Raw genomic sequence first — 15,000 nt, forward strand, 5'->3', positions numbered from 1 at the left:
TGACACAGGGGTGGCCAAGCCTGCTCTTGAAGCGCTTCTGGGTGTGCATGCTTTTGTTCCAGCCTTGCTCTAACATACCCGATTCAACTAATCAAGTTCCTGATTCAGGTGCGTTAGATTAGGACGGGAACAGAATGTTAGCTCTCCATGGGGAATCTTAGTTGCATGTTCCTCGTGTCCTCTCTCCTTGCTGCCTTCTCAAAACCCATTGGAGGAGAAGGTCAGAGGGGAAGGACCTCTGTCTTTCTCTTCCAATGGGTTTTGGAGAAGGAGGTGAGTAGTATTTAATTGAGATTCTCTTCACGAGGAGGGTTGAACATCCCTATCCTGATCCCTGACCCCTGACCCCTAACCCCTGAACCCATACCACAACACTTGTGTAAAAAAAAAGTGGTTCAGAAAAGTGAGTTGTATTTTGCTGCTTCACTGATGAGCTGTAGATTCTCACTCATTACTGGTTATAGTGGTGTCCTAGATCACAGTGTGTGGATTTCAACTGAGGCTGGACTTCATAAAAGCAAACAGGTGACACATTCATCCTATTTTGGCACAATCTAATTTAGTAATAATAATTTATTACATTTGTAAAGTGATTTTTATTGTACAAGATTAATCTCGAAGTGCATAAATAAAAGATAAACAATTGAAAAAAATATATATATTTATGACTGTATACAGTTGAAGTAGGACGTTTACATTCACGTAGGTTGGAGTCATTAAAACTCGTTTACATACACTTAGGTTGGAGTCATTAAAACTCGTTTACATACACTTAGGTTGGAGTCATTAAAACTAGTTTACATACACTTAGGTTGGAGTCATTAAAACTTGTTTACATACACTTAGGTTGGAGTCATTAAAACTTGTTTTTCAACCACTCCACAAATTTCTTGTGAACAAACTATAGTTTGGGCAAGTCGGTTAGGACATCTACTTTGTGCATGACACAGGTAATTTTTCCCCAAATTGTTTACAGACAGATTATTTCACTTATAATTCACTGTATCACAATTCCAGTGGGTCAGAAGTTTACATACACTAAGTTGACTGTGCCTTTAAACAGCTTGGAATATTCCAAAAAATGATGTCATGGATATAGAAGGTTCTGATAGGCTAATTGACATCATTTGAGTCCATTGGACGTGTACCTGTGGATGTATTTCAATAATAATAATAATAATTTCAAGGCCTACCTTCAAGCTCCGTGCCTCTTTGCTTGACATCATGGAAAAATCAAAAGAAATCAGCCAAGATCTCAGCATAAAATTGTAGACCACAAGTCTGGTTTGTCCTTGGGAGCAATTTCTAAATGCCTAAATGTACCACGTTCATATGTACAACAATAGTACGCAAGAATAAACACCATGGGACCACACAACTGTCATACCAGTCAGGAAGGAGATGTGTTCTGTCTCCTAGAGATGAATGTACTTTGGTGCGAAAAGTGCAAATCAATCCCAGAACAACAGCAAAGGACCTTGTGAAGATGCTGGAGGAAACAGGTACAAAAGTATCTATATCAACAGTAATATGAGTCCTATATCGACATAATCTGAAAGGCTGCTCAGCAAGGAAGATGCCACTGCAAGCCGAAGAACACCATCCCAACCGTGAAGCACGGGGGTGGCAGAATCATGTTGTGGGGGTGCATTGCTGCAGGAGGGACTAGTGCACTTCCCAAAATAGATGGCTTCATGAGGAACAATTATGTGGATATATTAAAGCATCATCTCAAGACATCAGTCATGAAGTTAAAGCTTGGTCGCAAATGGGTCTTCCAAATGGACAATGACCCCAATCATGCTTCCAAAGTTGTGGCAAAATGGCTTTAGGACAACAAAGTCAAGGTATTGGAGTGGCCATCACAAAGCCCTGACCTCAATCCTATAGAAACCTGACTCAGTTACACCAGCTCTGTCGGGAGGATTGGGCCAAAATTCACCCAACTTATTGCGGAAAGCTTGTGGAAGGCTACCCGAAAAGTTTGACCCAAGTTAAACCATTTAAAGGCAATTGCTACCAAATACTAATTGAGTGTATATAAACTTCTAACCCACAGGGAATGTGATGAAAGAAATTAAAGCTAAAATAAATAATTCTCTCTACATTATTCTGACATTTCACATTCTTAAAATAAAGTGGTGATCCTAACTGACCTAAAACAGGGAATTTTTACTTGGATTAAATGTAAAGAATTGTGAAAAACTGAGTTTAAATGTATTTGGCTGAAGCTGTTTGTAAAACATCCGACTTCAACTGTATATACTGTATATAACAATATAATTTAAGCACCAATCAATGTCTAGAAGGAAGGGTAGGACAGCCAATAGAGATCTAAGGCCTGCTTTAAAAGCCCCAACAGTCTGAATACACGGGAAGTGGATCAGGTTTCAGTAGGATGACCATATGCTCTGGCTCTGTGGTCTATTCCCTCTGTCTGATGCCTCCCTGAGCTAGTCAGTCAACTCCCCTCTCTAACTAACGTGTTCTGTATGGAACTGTGTGTGCATGTCTGTCTGTGTGGTCGACCCCCTCCCCCCCCCGTCAGATCTCAGCTGATTAAGGAGGCTTTGCTTTCTATCCTTAGCTTCCATATTCCTCCTCCCCCTCTTCCCTCCTTCTCTCCTCCCCCTCTCTCCCCCTCTCTCCCCCTCTCCTCCCCCTCTCTCCTCCCTATTCCTCCTCTCCCCCTCTCCCCTCCTTCTCTCCTCCCCCCTCTCTCCTCCCTATTCCTCTTTCACCTCTCCCCTCCTCTCCTCTTCACCCTGTCCCCCTCCCACTCTCCTCCCCCTCTCTCCCACTCTCCTCCCCCTCTCTCCCTCCTCCCGTTCATTCCTCCTCTCCTCCCCCTCTCCCCTCCTCCCCTCCACGTCTGATTAGCTAGCAGCCATCTTACAGGAGTGGGTTTGAACCTGTTTCAGGCTAACGCTAACGCTAACCACAGTGTCAGTGTGTGGACTAGTGGCTAATGGTAGGCATGGCTAGCTCAAACTCTCTCACACACAGACACTGGTACAGGTAGACACAGAAAGTGGTACAGGTAGACAGACACCGTGTGTCAGCCAGACACAGAATAAATTGAAGGAATTCCCCTCAGACTGCTTCTATCTGATTGGATCATGTTTCCAGACTATGTGAGTAGAATGTCTGGAAGTTAAGGGCTCTGGTGTGTTAGGGTGTGTAGTGGTCAGGGTGTGTGGTGGTCAGGGTGTGTAGTGGTCAGGGTGTGTAGTGGTCAGGGTGTGTGTAGTGGTCAGGGTGTGTGGTGGTCAGGGTGTGTGGTGGTCAGGGTGTGTAGTGGTCAGGGTGTGTAGTGGTCAGGGTGTGTGGTGGTCAGGGTGTGTGGTGGTCAGGGTGTGTGGTGGTCAGGGTGTGTGGTGGTTAGGGTGTGTGGTGGTCAGAGTGTGTGGTGGTCAGAGTGTGTGGTGGTCAGAGTGTGTGGTGGTCAGGGTGTGGTGGTCAGAGTGTGTGGTGGTCAGGGTGTGTGGTGTTCAGGGTGTGTGGTGGTCAGGGTGTGTGGTGGTTGGTGGTTAGGGTGTGTGGTGGTTGGTGGTTAGGGTGTGTGGTGGTCAGGGTGTGTGGTGGTTGGGGGTTAGGGTGTGTAGTGGTCAGGGTGTGTAGGGGTCAGGGTGTGTGGTGGTCAGGGTGTGAGTGGTGGTCAAGGTTTGTGGTGGTCAGGGTGTGTAGTGGTTAGGGTGTGTGGTGGTCAGGGTGTGTAGGGGTCAGGGTGTGTGGTGGTCAAGGTGTGTAGGGGTCAGGGTGTGTAGGGGTCAGGGTGTGTGGTGGTCAGGGTGTGTAGGGGTCAGAGTGTGTGGTGGTCAGGGTGTGTGTGGTGGTCACAGTGTGTGGTGGTCAGGGTGTGTAGGGGTCAGGGTGTGTAGTGGTCAAGGTTTATGGTGGTCAGGGTGTGTAGGGGTCAGGGTGTCTGGTGGTCAGGGTGTGTGTGGTGGTCAGGGTGTGTAGTGGTTAGGGTGTGTGGTGGTTAAGGTGTGTGGTGGTCAGAGTGTGTGGTGGTCAGGGTGTGTGGTGGTCAGGGTGTGTGGTGGTCAGGGTGTGTGTAGTGGTCACGGTGTGTGGTGGTCAGGGTGTGTGTGGTGGTCACGGTGTGTGGTGGTCAGGGTGTGTGGTGGTCAGGGTGTGTGGTGGTCAGAGTGTGTGGTGGTCAGATTGTATGGTGGTCAGGGTGTGTGTGGTGGTCAGGGTGTGTGGTGGTTAAGGTGTGTGGTGGTCAGAGTGTGTGGTGGTTAGGGTGTGTGGTGGTCAGAGTCTGTGGTGGTCAGAGTCTGTGGTGGTCAGAGTCTGTGGTGGTCAGGGTGTGTGGTGGTCAGGGTGTGTGGTGGTCAGGGTGTGTGGTGGTCAGAGTGTGTGGTGGTCAGTGTGTGTGGTGGTCAGGGTGTGTGGTGGTCAGAGTGTGTGGTGGTCAGGGTGTGTGGTGGTCAGAGTGTGTGGTGGTTAGGGTGTGTGGTGGTCAGAGTGTGTGGTGGTCAGGGTGTGTGGTGGTCAGGGTGTGTGGTGGTCAGGGTGTGTGGTGGTCAGAGTGTGTGGTGGTCAGAGTGTGTGGTGGTCAGGGTGTGTGGTGGTCAGAGTGTGTGGTGGTCAGAGTGTGTGGTGGTCAGAGTGTGTGGTGGTCAGAGTGTGTGGTGGTCAAGGTGTGTAGGGGTCAGGGTGTGTAGGGGTCAGGGTGTGTGGTGGTCAGGGTGTGTAGGGGTCAGAGTGTGTGGTGGTCAGGGTGTGTGTGGTGGTCACAGTGTGTGGTGGTCAGGGTGTGTAGGGGTCAGGGTGTGTAGTGGTCAAGGTTTATGGTGGTCAGGGTGTGTAGGGGTCAAGGTGTCTGGTGGTCAGGGTGTGTGTGGTGGTCAGGGTGTGTAGTGGTTAGGGTGTGTGGTGGTTAAGGTGTGTGGTGGTCAGAGTGTGTGGTGGTCAGGGTGTGTGGTGGTCAGGGTGTGTGGTGGTCAGGGTGTGTGTAGTGGTCACGGTGTGTGGTGGTCAGGGTGTGTGTGGTGGTCACGGTGTGTGGTGGTCAGGGTGTGTGGTGGTCAGGGTGTGTGGTGGTCAGAGTGTGTGGTGGTCAGATTGTATGGTGGTCAGGGTGTGTGTGGTGGTCAGGGTGTGTGGTGGTTAAGGTGTGTGGTGGTCAGAGTGTGTGGTGGTTAGGGTGTGTGGTGGTCAGAGTCTGTGGTGGTCAGAGTGTGTAGTGGTCAGGGTGTGTGGTGGTCAGGGTGTGTGGTGGTCAGGGTGTGTGGTGGTCAGGGTGTGTGGTGGTCAGAGTGTGTGGTGGTCAGAGTGTGTGGTGGTCAGGGTGTGTGGTGGTCAGAGTGTGTGGTGGTCAGGGTGTGTGGTGGTCAGGGTGTGTGGTGGTCAGGGTGTGTGGTGGTCAGGGTGTGTGGTGGTCAGGGTGTGTGGTGGTCAGGGTGTGTGGTGGTCAGGGTGTGTGGTGGTCAGAGTGTGTGGTGGTCAGAGTGTGTGGTGGTCAGGGTGTGTGGTGGTCAGAGTGTGTGGTGGTCAGAGTGTGTGGTGGTCAGAGTGTGTGGTGGTCAGAGTGTGTGGTGGTCAGAGTGTGTGGTGGTCAGAGTGTGTGGTGGTCAGGGTGTGTGGTGGTCAGGGTGTGTTTTATTGTTTTCAAAATGTACAGATAGCCAGGGGAACACTACAACACTCAGACATGATTTACAGATAGCCACGGGCACACGACAACACTCAGACATGATTTACAGATAGCCAGGGGCACACGACAACACTCAGACATTATTTACAGATAGCCAGGGGCACACGACAACACTCAGACATTATTTACAGATAGCCAGGGGCACACGACAACACTCAGACATGATTTACAGATAGCCAGGGGAACACGACAACACTCAGACATGATTTACAGATAGAACACTACAACACTCAGACATTATTTACAGATAGCCAGGGGAACACTCAACACTCAGACATTATTTACAGATAGCCAGGGGAACACTACAACACTCAGACATTATTTACAGATAGCCAGGGGAACACGACAACACTCAGACATGATTTACAGATAGCCAGGGGCACACGACAACACTCAGACAAAAGTTGACATTGTGTTTAGTGAGTCCGCCAGATCAGAGGCGCAAGGGATGACCATGTGTTGTCTTGATAAGTGTGTGACTTGGTCCATTGTTCCTGTCCTGCTAAGCATCACAATGCTGGTCATGTATGTAGTTGTCACGTCCTGTCAGGTCACTGAACATGGAGCAATTAATGTGGAGTCTGTGACGGTGGAGAGAGTGTGTGTGTGTGTGTGTGTGTGTGTGTGTGTGTGTGTGTGTGTGTGTGTGTGTGTGTGTGTGTGTGTGTGTGTGTGTGTGTGTGTGTGTGTGTGTGTGTGTGTGTGTGTGTGTGCGTGTGCGTGTGCGCGTGTGCATGTGTGTGTGTCCGTGTGTGTGTGCTAACTAAAACAAGGAACGTTTGCCAGGTCCCCAGAGGACTAAGGCTATTTTAGGCTAAAGGATTAGGGTTACAATTAGGATTAGGGGTTTGTGTTATAATTAACATTAGAGTTAGGGTTAGGGTTAGTTTTAAGGTTAGGGTTAGGGTTGAGGTAAGGGTTAGGGTTAGGGTTAGGGTTTGTGTTATAATTAACGTTAGAGTTAGGGTAAGGATTAGGGTTGAGGTAAGGGTTAGGTTTAGGGTTAGGGTTAGGGTTTGTGTTATAATTAACGTTAGAGTTAGGTGCCCGCACCGTGCTCCAACCCACTCAACCACCTGGTGGTGCCCGCACTGTGCTCCAACCCACTCAACCACCTGGTGGTGCCAGCACCGTGCTCCAACCCACTCAACCACCTGGTGGTGCCAGCACCGTGCTCCAACCCACTCAACCACCTGGTGGTGCCAGCACTGTGCTCCAACCCACTCAACCACCTGGTGGTGCCAGCACTGTGCTCCAACCCACTTAACCACCTGGTGGTGCCAGCACTGTGCTCCAACCCACTCCACCACCTGGTGGTGCCAGCACTGTGCTCCAACCCACTCAACCACCTGGTGGTGCCAGCACTGTGCTCCAACCCACTCCACCACCTGGTGGTGCCAGCACTGTGCTCCAACCCACTTAACCACCTGGTGGTGCCAGCACCGTGCTCCAACCCACTCCACCACCTGGTGGTGCCAGCACTGTGCTCCAACCCACTCAACCACCTGGTGGTGCCAGCACCGTGCTCCAACCCACTCAACCACCTGGTGGTGCCAGCACCGTGCTCCAACCCACTCAACCACCTGGTGGTGCCAGCACCGTGCTCCAACCCACTCCACCACCTGGTGGTGCCAGCACCGTGCTCCAACCCACTCCACCACCTGGTGGTGCCAGCACCGTGCGTGCTCCAACCCACTCCACCACCTGGTGGTGCCAGCACCGTGCTCCAACCCACTCCACCACCTGGTGGTGCCAGCACCGTGCTCCAACCCACTCCACCACCTGGTGGTGCCAGCACCGTGCTCCAACCCACTCCACCACCTGGTGGTGCCAGCACCGTGCTCCAACCCACTCAACCACCTGATGGTGCCAGCACCGTGCTCCAACCCACTCAACCACCTGGTGGTGCCAGCACCGTGCTCCAACCCACTCAACCACCTGGTGGTGCCAGCACTGTGCTCCAACCCACTCCACCACCTGGTGGTGCCAGCACTGTGCTCCAACCCACTCAACCACCTGGTGGTGCCAGCACCGTGCTCCAACCCACTTAACCACATGGTGGTGCCAGCACCGTGCTCCAACCCACTCCACCACCTGGTGGTGCCAGCACCGTGCTCCAACCCACTCAACCTCCTGGTGGTGCCAGCACCGTGCTCCAACCCACTCCACCACCTGGTGGTGCCAGCACCGTGCTCCAACCCACTCAACCACCTGGTGGTGCCAGCACCGTGCTCCAACCCACTCAACCATCTGCTCTACCAACTGTCTGGCGTTGTTTCTGCCCAGCCTGTAGCTCGTTTAATCTCAATGCATTAGTCTCAATCAGGGGTAGGATTGCAAAAGGCCATGGAATTACCAGGGTTGGGGTCAATTTGAATTAAAGACAGTCAATTCAGTTTGAAAAAATATTGCTTATATTTTTCCGTTTGTTAATAATTAATTGAATATATTTGCCCCTTTTCCAATTATTGGTAATTACAATAGGAACTTGTAATAGTTAATTACAACTAAACTCAGCAAAAAAAGAAACGTCCTCTCACTGTCAACTGCGTTTATTTTCAGCAAACTTAACATAAATATTTGCATGAACATAACAAGATTCAACAACTGAGACATAAACTGACATATGACTAACATAAATGGAATAATGTGTCCCTGAACAAAGGGGAGGTCAAAATCCAAAGAGACAGTCAGCCCTCAACCTATTGCAGACAGTATCTGGTGTGGCCACCAGCTGCATTAAGTACTGCAGTGCATCTCCTCCTCATGGACTGCTCCAGATTTGGCAGTTATTGCTATGAGATGTTACCCCACTCTTCTACCAAGGCACCTGCAAGTTCCAGGACATTTCTGGGGGGAATGGCCCTAGCCCTCACCCTCCGATCCAACAGGTCCCAGACGTGCTCAATGGGATTGAGATCCGGGCTGGCCATGGCAGAACACTGACACTTCTGTCTTGCAGGAAATCATGCACAGAATGAGCAGTTTGGCTGGTGGCATTATCATAGTGGAGGGTCATGTCAGAATGAGCCTGCAGGAAGGGTACCACATGAGGGAGGAGGATGTCTTCTCTGTAATGCACAGCATTGAGATTGCCTGCAATGACAACAAGCTCAGTCCGATGATGCTGTGACACACCGCCCCAGACCATGACAGATCCTCCACCTCCAAATTGATTCCGCTCCAGAGTACAGGCCTCAGTTTAACGCTCATTCCTTCGACAATAAACGCGAATCCGACCATCACCTCTGGTGAGACAAAACCGCGACTCGTCAGTGAAGAGCACTTTTTGGTCCAGTGACGGTGGATTTGTGCCCATAGGCAGCGTTGTGTTGCCGGTGATGTCTGGTGAGGACCTGCCTTACAACAGGCCTTCAAGCCCTCAGTCCAGCCTCTCTCAGCCTATTGCGGTCAGTCTGAGCACTGATGGAGGGATTGTGTGTTCCTGTTGTAACTCGGGAAGATTTTGTTGCCATCCTGTACCTGTCCCGCGGTGTTATGTTGGGATGTACCGATCCTATGCAGGTGTTGTTCCATGTGGTTTTCCACTGCGAGGATGATCAGCTGTCCGTCATTTCTCCCTGTAGCTCTGTCTTAGCCGTCTCACAATACAGACATTGCAATTTATTGCCCTGGCTACATCTGCAGTCCTCATGCCTCCTTGCAGCATGCCTGAGGCACGTTCACGCAGATGAGCAGGGACCCTGGGCATCTTTCTTTTGGTGTTTTTCAGAGTCCGTAGAAAGGCCTCTTTAGTGTCCTAAGTTTTCCTAACTGTGACATTAATTACCTACTGTCTGTAAGCTGTTAGTGTCGTAACGACCGTTCCACAGGTTCATGTTCATTAATTGTTTATGGTTCATTGAACAAGCCTGGGAAACAGTGTTTAAACCCTTTACAATGGAGATCTGTGACGTCATTTGGATTCATACACATTATCTTTGAAAGACCGGATCCTGAAAAAGGGACTTTGTTATTGTTATTGTTGTTGTTGTTGTTGTTGTTATTGTTGTTGTTGTTGTTGTTATTATTATTGCTATTATTATTGTTGTTATTGTTGTTGTTGTTATTGTTGTTGTTGTTGTTGTTGTTATTGTTGCTGTTATTATTATTATTATTGTTGTTGTTGTTATTGTTGTTGTTGTTATTATTGTTATTGTTGTTGTTGTTGTTGCTGAGTTTAGTAATTTCGGGAAATCTATGGATACGTTATAATGTTATATGGCTACTAGAATGAATTGGTAGAAATGTATGTGTAGGTGTTTGACACAGGCTTATGTAATGTCCTTTGGTCAGCGTGTACAGCTGCAGGGATGATCTCAACATGTGCCACCCGTTTAAAGTCCCAAATAGGATTGTCAGACCAACAGAGACTCTAAACATAGTCTGCACTGTCCTAACTCTTTACCTTGTTACCTTCAGTTAGGATATGTGTGTGTGTGTGTGTGTGTGTGTGTGTGTGTGTGTGTGTGTGTGTGTGTGTGTGTGTGTGTGTGTGTGTGTGTGTGTGTGTGTGTGTGTGTGTGTGTGTGTGTGTGTGTGTGTGTGTGTGTGTGTGTGTGTGTGTGTGTGTGTGTGTGTGTGTGTGTGTGTGTGTGTGTTGGTCTGAGTGTTATACAATAGTGTACAAAACATTAGAAACACCTTCCTAATATTGTAGTTGCACTCCCCTTTTGCCCTCAGAACAGCCTCAATTCTTCAGGGCGTGGACTCTACAAGGAATTGAAAGCGTTCCACAGGGATGCTGGTCCATGTTGACTCCAATCTTCCCACAGTTGTGTCAAATTGGCTGGATGTCCTTTGGGTGGTGGACCATTGTTTATACACACAGGAAACTGTTGCGCGTGAAAAACCCAGAAGCGTTGTCGTTCTTGACACAAACCGGAACTCCTGTTACCTACTACCATACCCCCGTTCAAAGGCACTTCAATATTTTGTCTTGCCCATTCACCCTCTGAATGACACACACACTCATTCCATGTCTGAATTGTCTCAAGGCTTAAAAATTATTATTTAACCTGTCTCCTTCATCTACACTGATTTGAAGTGGATTTAATAGGTGACAATAAGGGATCAGAGCTTTCATCTGGATTCACCTGGTCAGTCTATGTCATGGAAGCTCTGGATAAGAGCGTCTGCTAAATGACTTAAATGTAAATGTAAATGTAAATGAAACAGCTGGTGTTCATAATGTTTATATACTCAGTGTGTGTTTCTGTGGTCCTTTCATGTGTTATCTGATTCTAGGATTCTGTGACCATCAAAAAGAAAGGTTTGGTACTATCATGATGCAGCAATAAGTTAGAAAGAGTTAAACCATTGGCCAGTCTCTGTAGTTCTAATGTTCCACAATACTGTATGAAGGATCAATAAGCTAGAAAGAGTTAAACCATTGGCCAGTCTCTGTAGTTCTAATGTTCCACAATACTGTATGAAGGATCAATAAGCTAGAAAGAGTTAAACCATTGGCCAGTCTCTGTAGTTCTAATGTTCCACAATACTGTATGAAGGATCAATAAGCTAGAAAGAGTTAAACCATTGGCCAGTCTCTGTAGTTCTAATGTTCCACAATACTGAAGGATCAATAACATAAACCATTGGCCAGTCTCTGTAGTTCTAATATCATAGCATAATACATCAACACATGAACAATCATCTGGTGCCTGAATAACCCAGTCACAGTCACGGGTATAAGATAGCTTAGAATATGACTGTAGGTTGTATATCTGCCAAAAAGAAAAGCCAAGTTCTAAGTTCCACAATACTGTATGAAGGATCAATAAGTTAGAAAGAGTTAAACGGTCCTGCAATCTGTGAAGGATCCAGCTGGGTCCTGCTCATAATATCTGTGCCAGCTGGGTCCTGCTTAGAATATCTGTAGGTTGTATATCTGCCAGCTGGGTCCTGCTGGGTCCTGCTCTGTGCCAGCTGGGTCCTGCTCTGTACCAGCTGGGTCCTGCTGGGTCCTGCTGGGTCCTGTTCTGTGCCAGCTGGGTCCTGCTCTGTACCAGCTGGGTCCTGCTGGGTCCTGCTGGGTCCTGTTCTGTGCCAGCTGGGTCCTGCTCTGTACCAGGTGGGTCCTGCTCTGTACCAGCTGGGTCCTGTTCTGTGCCAGCTGGGTCCTGCTCTGTACCAGCTGGGTCCTGCTGGGTCCTGCTCTGTGCCAGCTGGGTCCTGTTCTGTGCCAGCTGGGTCCTGCTCTGTGCCAGCTGGGTCCTGCTGGGTCCTGCTCTGTGCCAGCTGGGTCCTGCTCTGTACCAGCTGGGACCTGCTGGGTCCTGCTGGGTCCTGCTGGGTCCTGCTGGGTCCTGTTCTGTGCCAGCTGGGTCCTGCTCTGTACCAGCTGGGTCCTGCTGGGTCCTGCTGGGTCCTGTTCTGTGCCAGCTGGGTCCTGCTCTGTACCAGCTGTGTCCTGTTCTGTGCCAGCTGGGTCCTGCTCTGTACCAGCTGGGTCCTGTTCTGTGCCAGCTGGGTCCTGATGGGTTCTGCTGCGTCCTGCTCTGTGCCAGCTGGGTCCTGCTCTGTACCAGCTGGGTCCTGTTCTGTGCCAGCTGGGTCCTGATGGGTTCTGCTGCGTCCTGCTCTGTGCCAGCTGGGTCCTGCTCTGTACCAGCTGGGTCCTGTTCTGTACCAGCTGGGTCCTGATGGGTTCTGCTGCGTCCTGCTCTGTACCAGCTGGGTCCTGTTCTGTACCAGCTGGGTCCTGATGGGTTCTGCTGCGTCCTGCTCTGTACCAGCTGGGTCCTGCTCTGTGCCAGCTGGGTCCTGCTCTGTACCAGCTGGGTCCTGTTCTGTACCAGCTGGGTCCTGATGGGTTCTGCTGCGTCCTGCTCTGTACCAGCTGGGTCCTGCTCTGTGCCAGCTGGGTCCTGTTCTGTGCCAGTTGGGACCTGCTCTGTGCCAGTTGGGACCTGCTCTGTGCCAGCTGGGTCCAGCTGGGTCCTGCTCTGTGCCAGTTGGGACCTGCTCTGTGCCAGCTGGGTCCTGCTGGGTCCAGCTGGGTCTTGCTCTGTGCCAGTTGGGACCTGCTCTGTGCCAGTTGGGACCTGCTCTGTGCCAGCTGGGTCCAGCTGGGTCCTGCTCTGTGCCAGTTGGGACCTGCTCTGTGCCAGTTGGGACCTGCTCTGTGCCAGCTGGGTCCTGCTGGGTCCAGCTGGGTCCTGCTCTGTGCCAGCTGGGTCCAGCTGGGTCCTGCTCTGTGCCAGTTGGGACCTGCTCTGTGCCAGCTGGGTCCTGCTGGGTCCAGCTGGGTCCTGCTCTGTGCCAGTTGGGACCTGCTCTGTGCCAGCTGGGTCCAGCTGGGTCCTGCTCTGTGCCAGTTGGGACCTGCTCTGTGCCAGCTGGGTCCTGCTGGGTCCAGCTGGGTCCTGCTCTGTGCCAGTTGGGACCTGCTCTGTGCCAGCTGGGTCCTGCTGGGTCCAGCTGGGTCCTGCTCTGTGCCAGTTGGGACCTGCTCTGTGCCAGCTGGGTCCTGCTGGGTCCAGCTGGGTCCTGCTCTGTGCCAGCTGGGTCCAGTTTATCTAATTGGAGGATATGGTTATTCCGGTTTTTAATTTCTGATGACGATGAGACGGCCTATAGGGAGGAGGTCAGAGACCTGGCAGTATGTTGCCAGGACACCAACCTCTCCCTCAACGGCAGCATGACCGCTGAACACCGTCGTCTGTGATCAGGCCTACATCTGCCGTCTCGTCAGCAAACTTAATGATGTTGTTGGGAGTCGTGCGCGGCACTGAGTCGTGGGACAGGAAGTGGACAGGGAGAACAGGAGGGGACTGAGCACGCACCCCTGAGGGCCCCCCCCCCCCGATTTGAGGGTCAGCATGGCAGACATGTTGTTACCTACCCTCACCACCAGGGGGGCGGCCCGTCTGGAAGTCCAGGATCCAGTATCAAAGGGAGGTGTTTAGTCCCAGGGTCCTTAGCTTAGTGATGAGCTTTGAGGGCACTATGTATGGTGTTGAACGCTGAGCTGTAGTCAATGAACATCATTCTCACATAGGTGTTCCTTCTGTCCAGGTGGGAAAGTGTGGAGTGCAAAAGAGATTGTGTCATCCGTAGATCTATTGGGGCGTTAATTAATGCAAATTGTAGTTGGTCCAGTGTTTCTGATGGTGTTGATGTGAGCCATGACCAGCCTTTCAAAGCATTTCATGGCTACAGATGAGAGTGCTACGGCGCGATAGTCATTTAGACAGGTTACCTTAGTGTTCTTGGGCACAGGGGACAATGGTGGTCTGTGTGTGTTATGTGTGTGTTACGTGTTAACACACACACACACTGTTAACACACACACACACTCTGTTAACAGTGTGTTACACACACACACACTCTGTTAACACACACACACACACACTCTGTTAACAGTGTGTGTTATGTGTTACCTGTATGTGTGTGTGTGTGTGTGTGTGTGTGTGTGTGTGTGTGTGTGTGTGTGTGTGTGTGTGTGTGTGTGTGTGTGTGTGTGTGTGTGTGTGTGTGTGTTCACAGTGTGTGTTACATGTTACCAGTGTGTGTGTGTTATGAGTTAACAGTGTATGTGTGTGTGTTAACAACGTGTGTGTGTTAAGTGTGTGTGTTACCGTGTTAACAGTGTATGTGAGTGTTCACAGTGTGTGTTACCTGTTACCAGTGTGTGTGTGTGTGTGTGTGTGTGTGTGTGTGTGTGTGTGTGTGTGTGTGTGTGTGTGTGTGTGTGTGTGTTAAGAGTGTGTTATATGTTACCTGTGTGTGTGTGTGTGTTAACAGTGTAGTGTGTTATGTGTGTGTGTGTGTGTGTGTGTGTGTGTGTGTGTGTGTGTGTGTGTGTGTGTGTGTGTGTGTGTGTGTGTGTGTTATGTGTTAACAGTTAGAGTGTGTTATATGTTACCTGTGTGTGTGTGTGTGTTATGTGTTAACAGTGTATGTGTGTGTGTGTGTGTGTGTGTTAAGTGTGTGTCATGTGTTAACAGTGTGTGTTACCTGTGTGTGTGTGTTTTCTCTAGGTGTATGTGAGAGAGCAGCATGCAGTCGGCTCCAGCAGGTTTGTGGGACCCCCATGGACCCCAGTCTAAAGATGTCTCCTCTCTCCCCGTACATACACCCTCCGCCTCTCGCCTCTCCCATTTGATCGCTGCACCACCGACTAAGAGAATCACCTTCTACAAGAGCGGCGACACTAAGTTTGCGGGAGTGAGGATGGCCGTCCACAAACGCAGCTTCAAATGCTTTGACGCACTACTGGACGACCTGTCGCAGAAGGTCAGAACACACACAGTACACACACACACAGTACACACACACACACACACACACACACACACACAGTACACACACACACACAGTACACACACACA

The 15,000-nt window shown here is 50.1% G+C and overlaps 1 protein-coding gene across 1 annotated transcript in view; it reads left to right on the plus strand.

Moving 5' to 3' along the window:
• Positions 1–15,000, plus strand: part of LOC124046983 — a 38,432-nt gene that overhangs the window by 3,657 nt on the left and 19,775 nt on the right. Inside the window, exon 2 of the mRNA XM_046367733.1 lies at positions 14,650–14,905. Within this exon, the coding sequence (XP_046223689.1) occupies positions 14,669–14,905 (237 nt within the window). The 5' untranslated portion in view covers positions 14,650–14,668. The remainder of the gene's footprint in view (positions 1–14,649; positions 14,906–15,000) is intronic.

This window comes from Oncorhynchus gorbuscha, linkage group LG10 (assembly GCF_021184085.1).
Source record: "Oncorhynchus gorbuscha isolate QuinsamMale2020 ecotype Even-year linkage group LG10, OgorEven_v1.0, whole genome shotgun sequence".
NCBI classification, from domain to species: domain Eukaryota; kingdom Metazoa; phylum Chordata; class Actinopteri; order Salmoniformes; family Salmonidae; genus Oncorhynchus; species Oncorhynchus gorbuscha.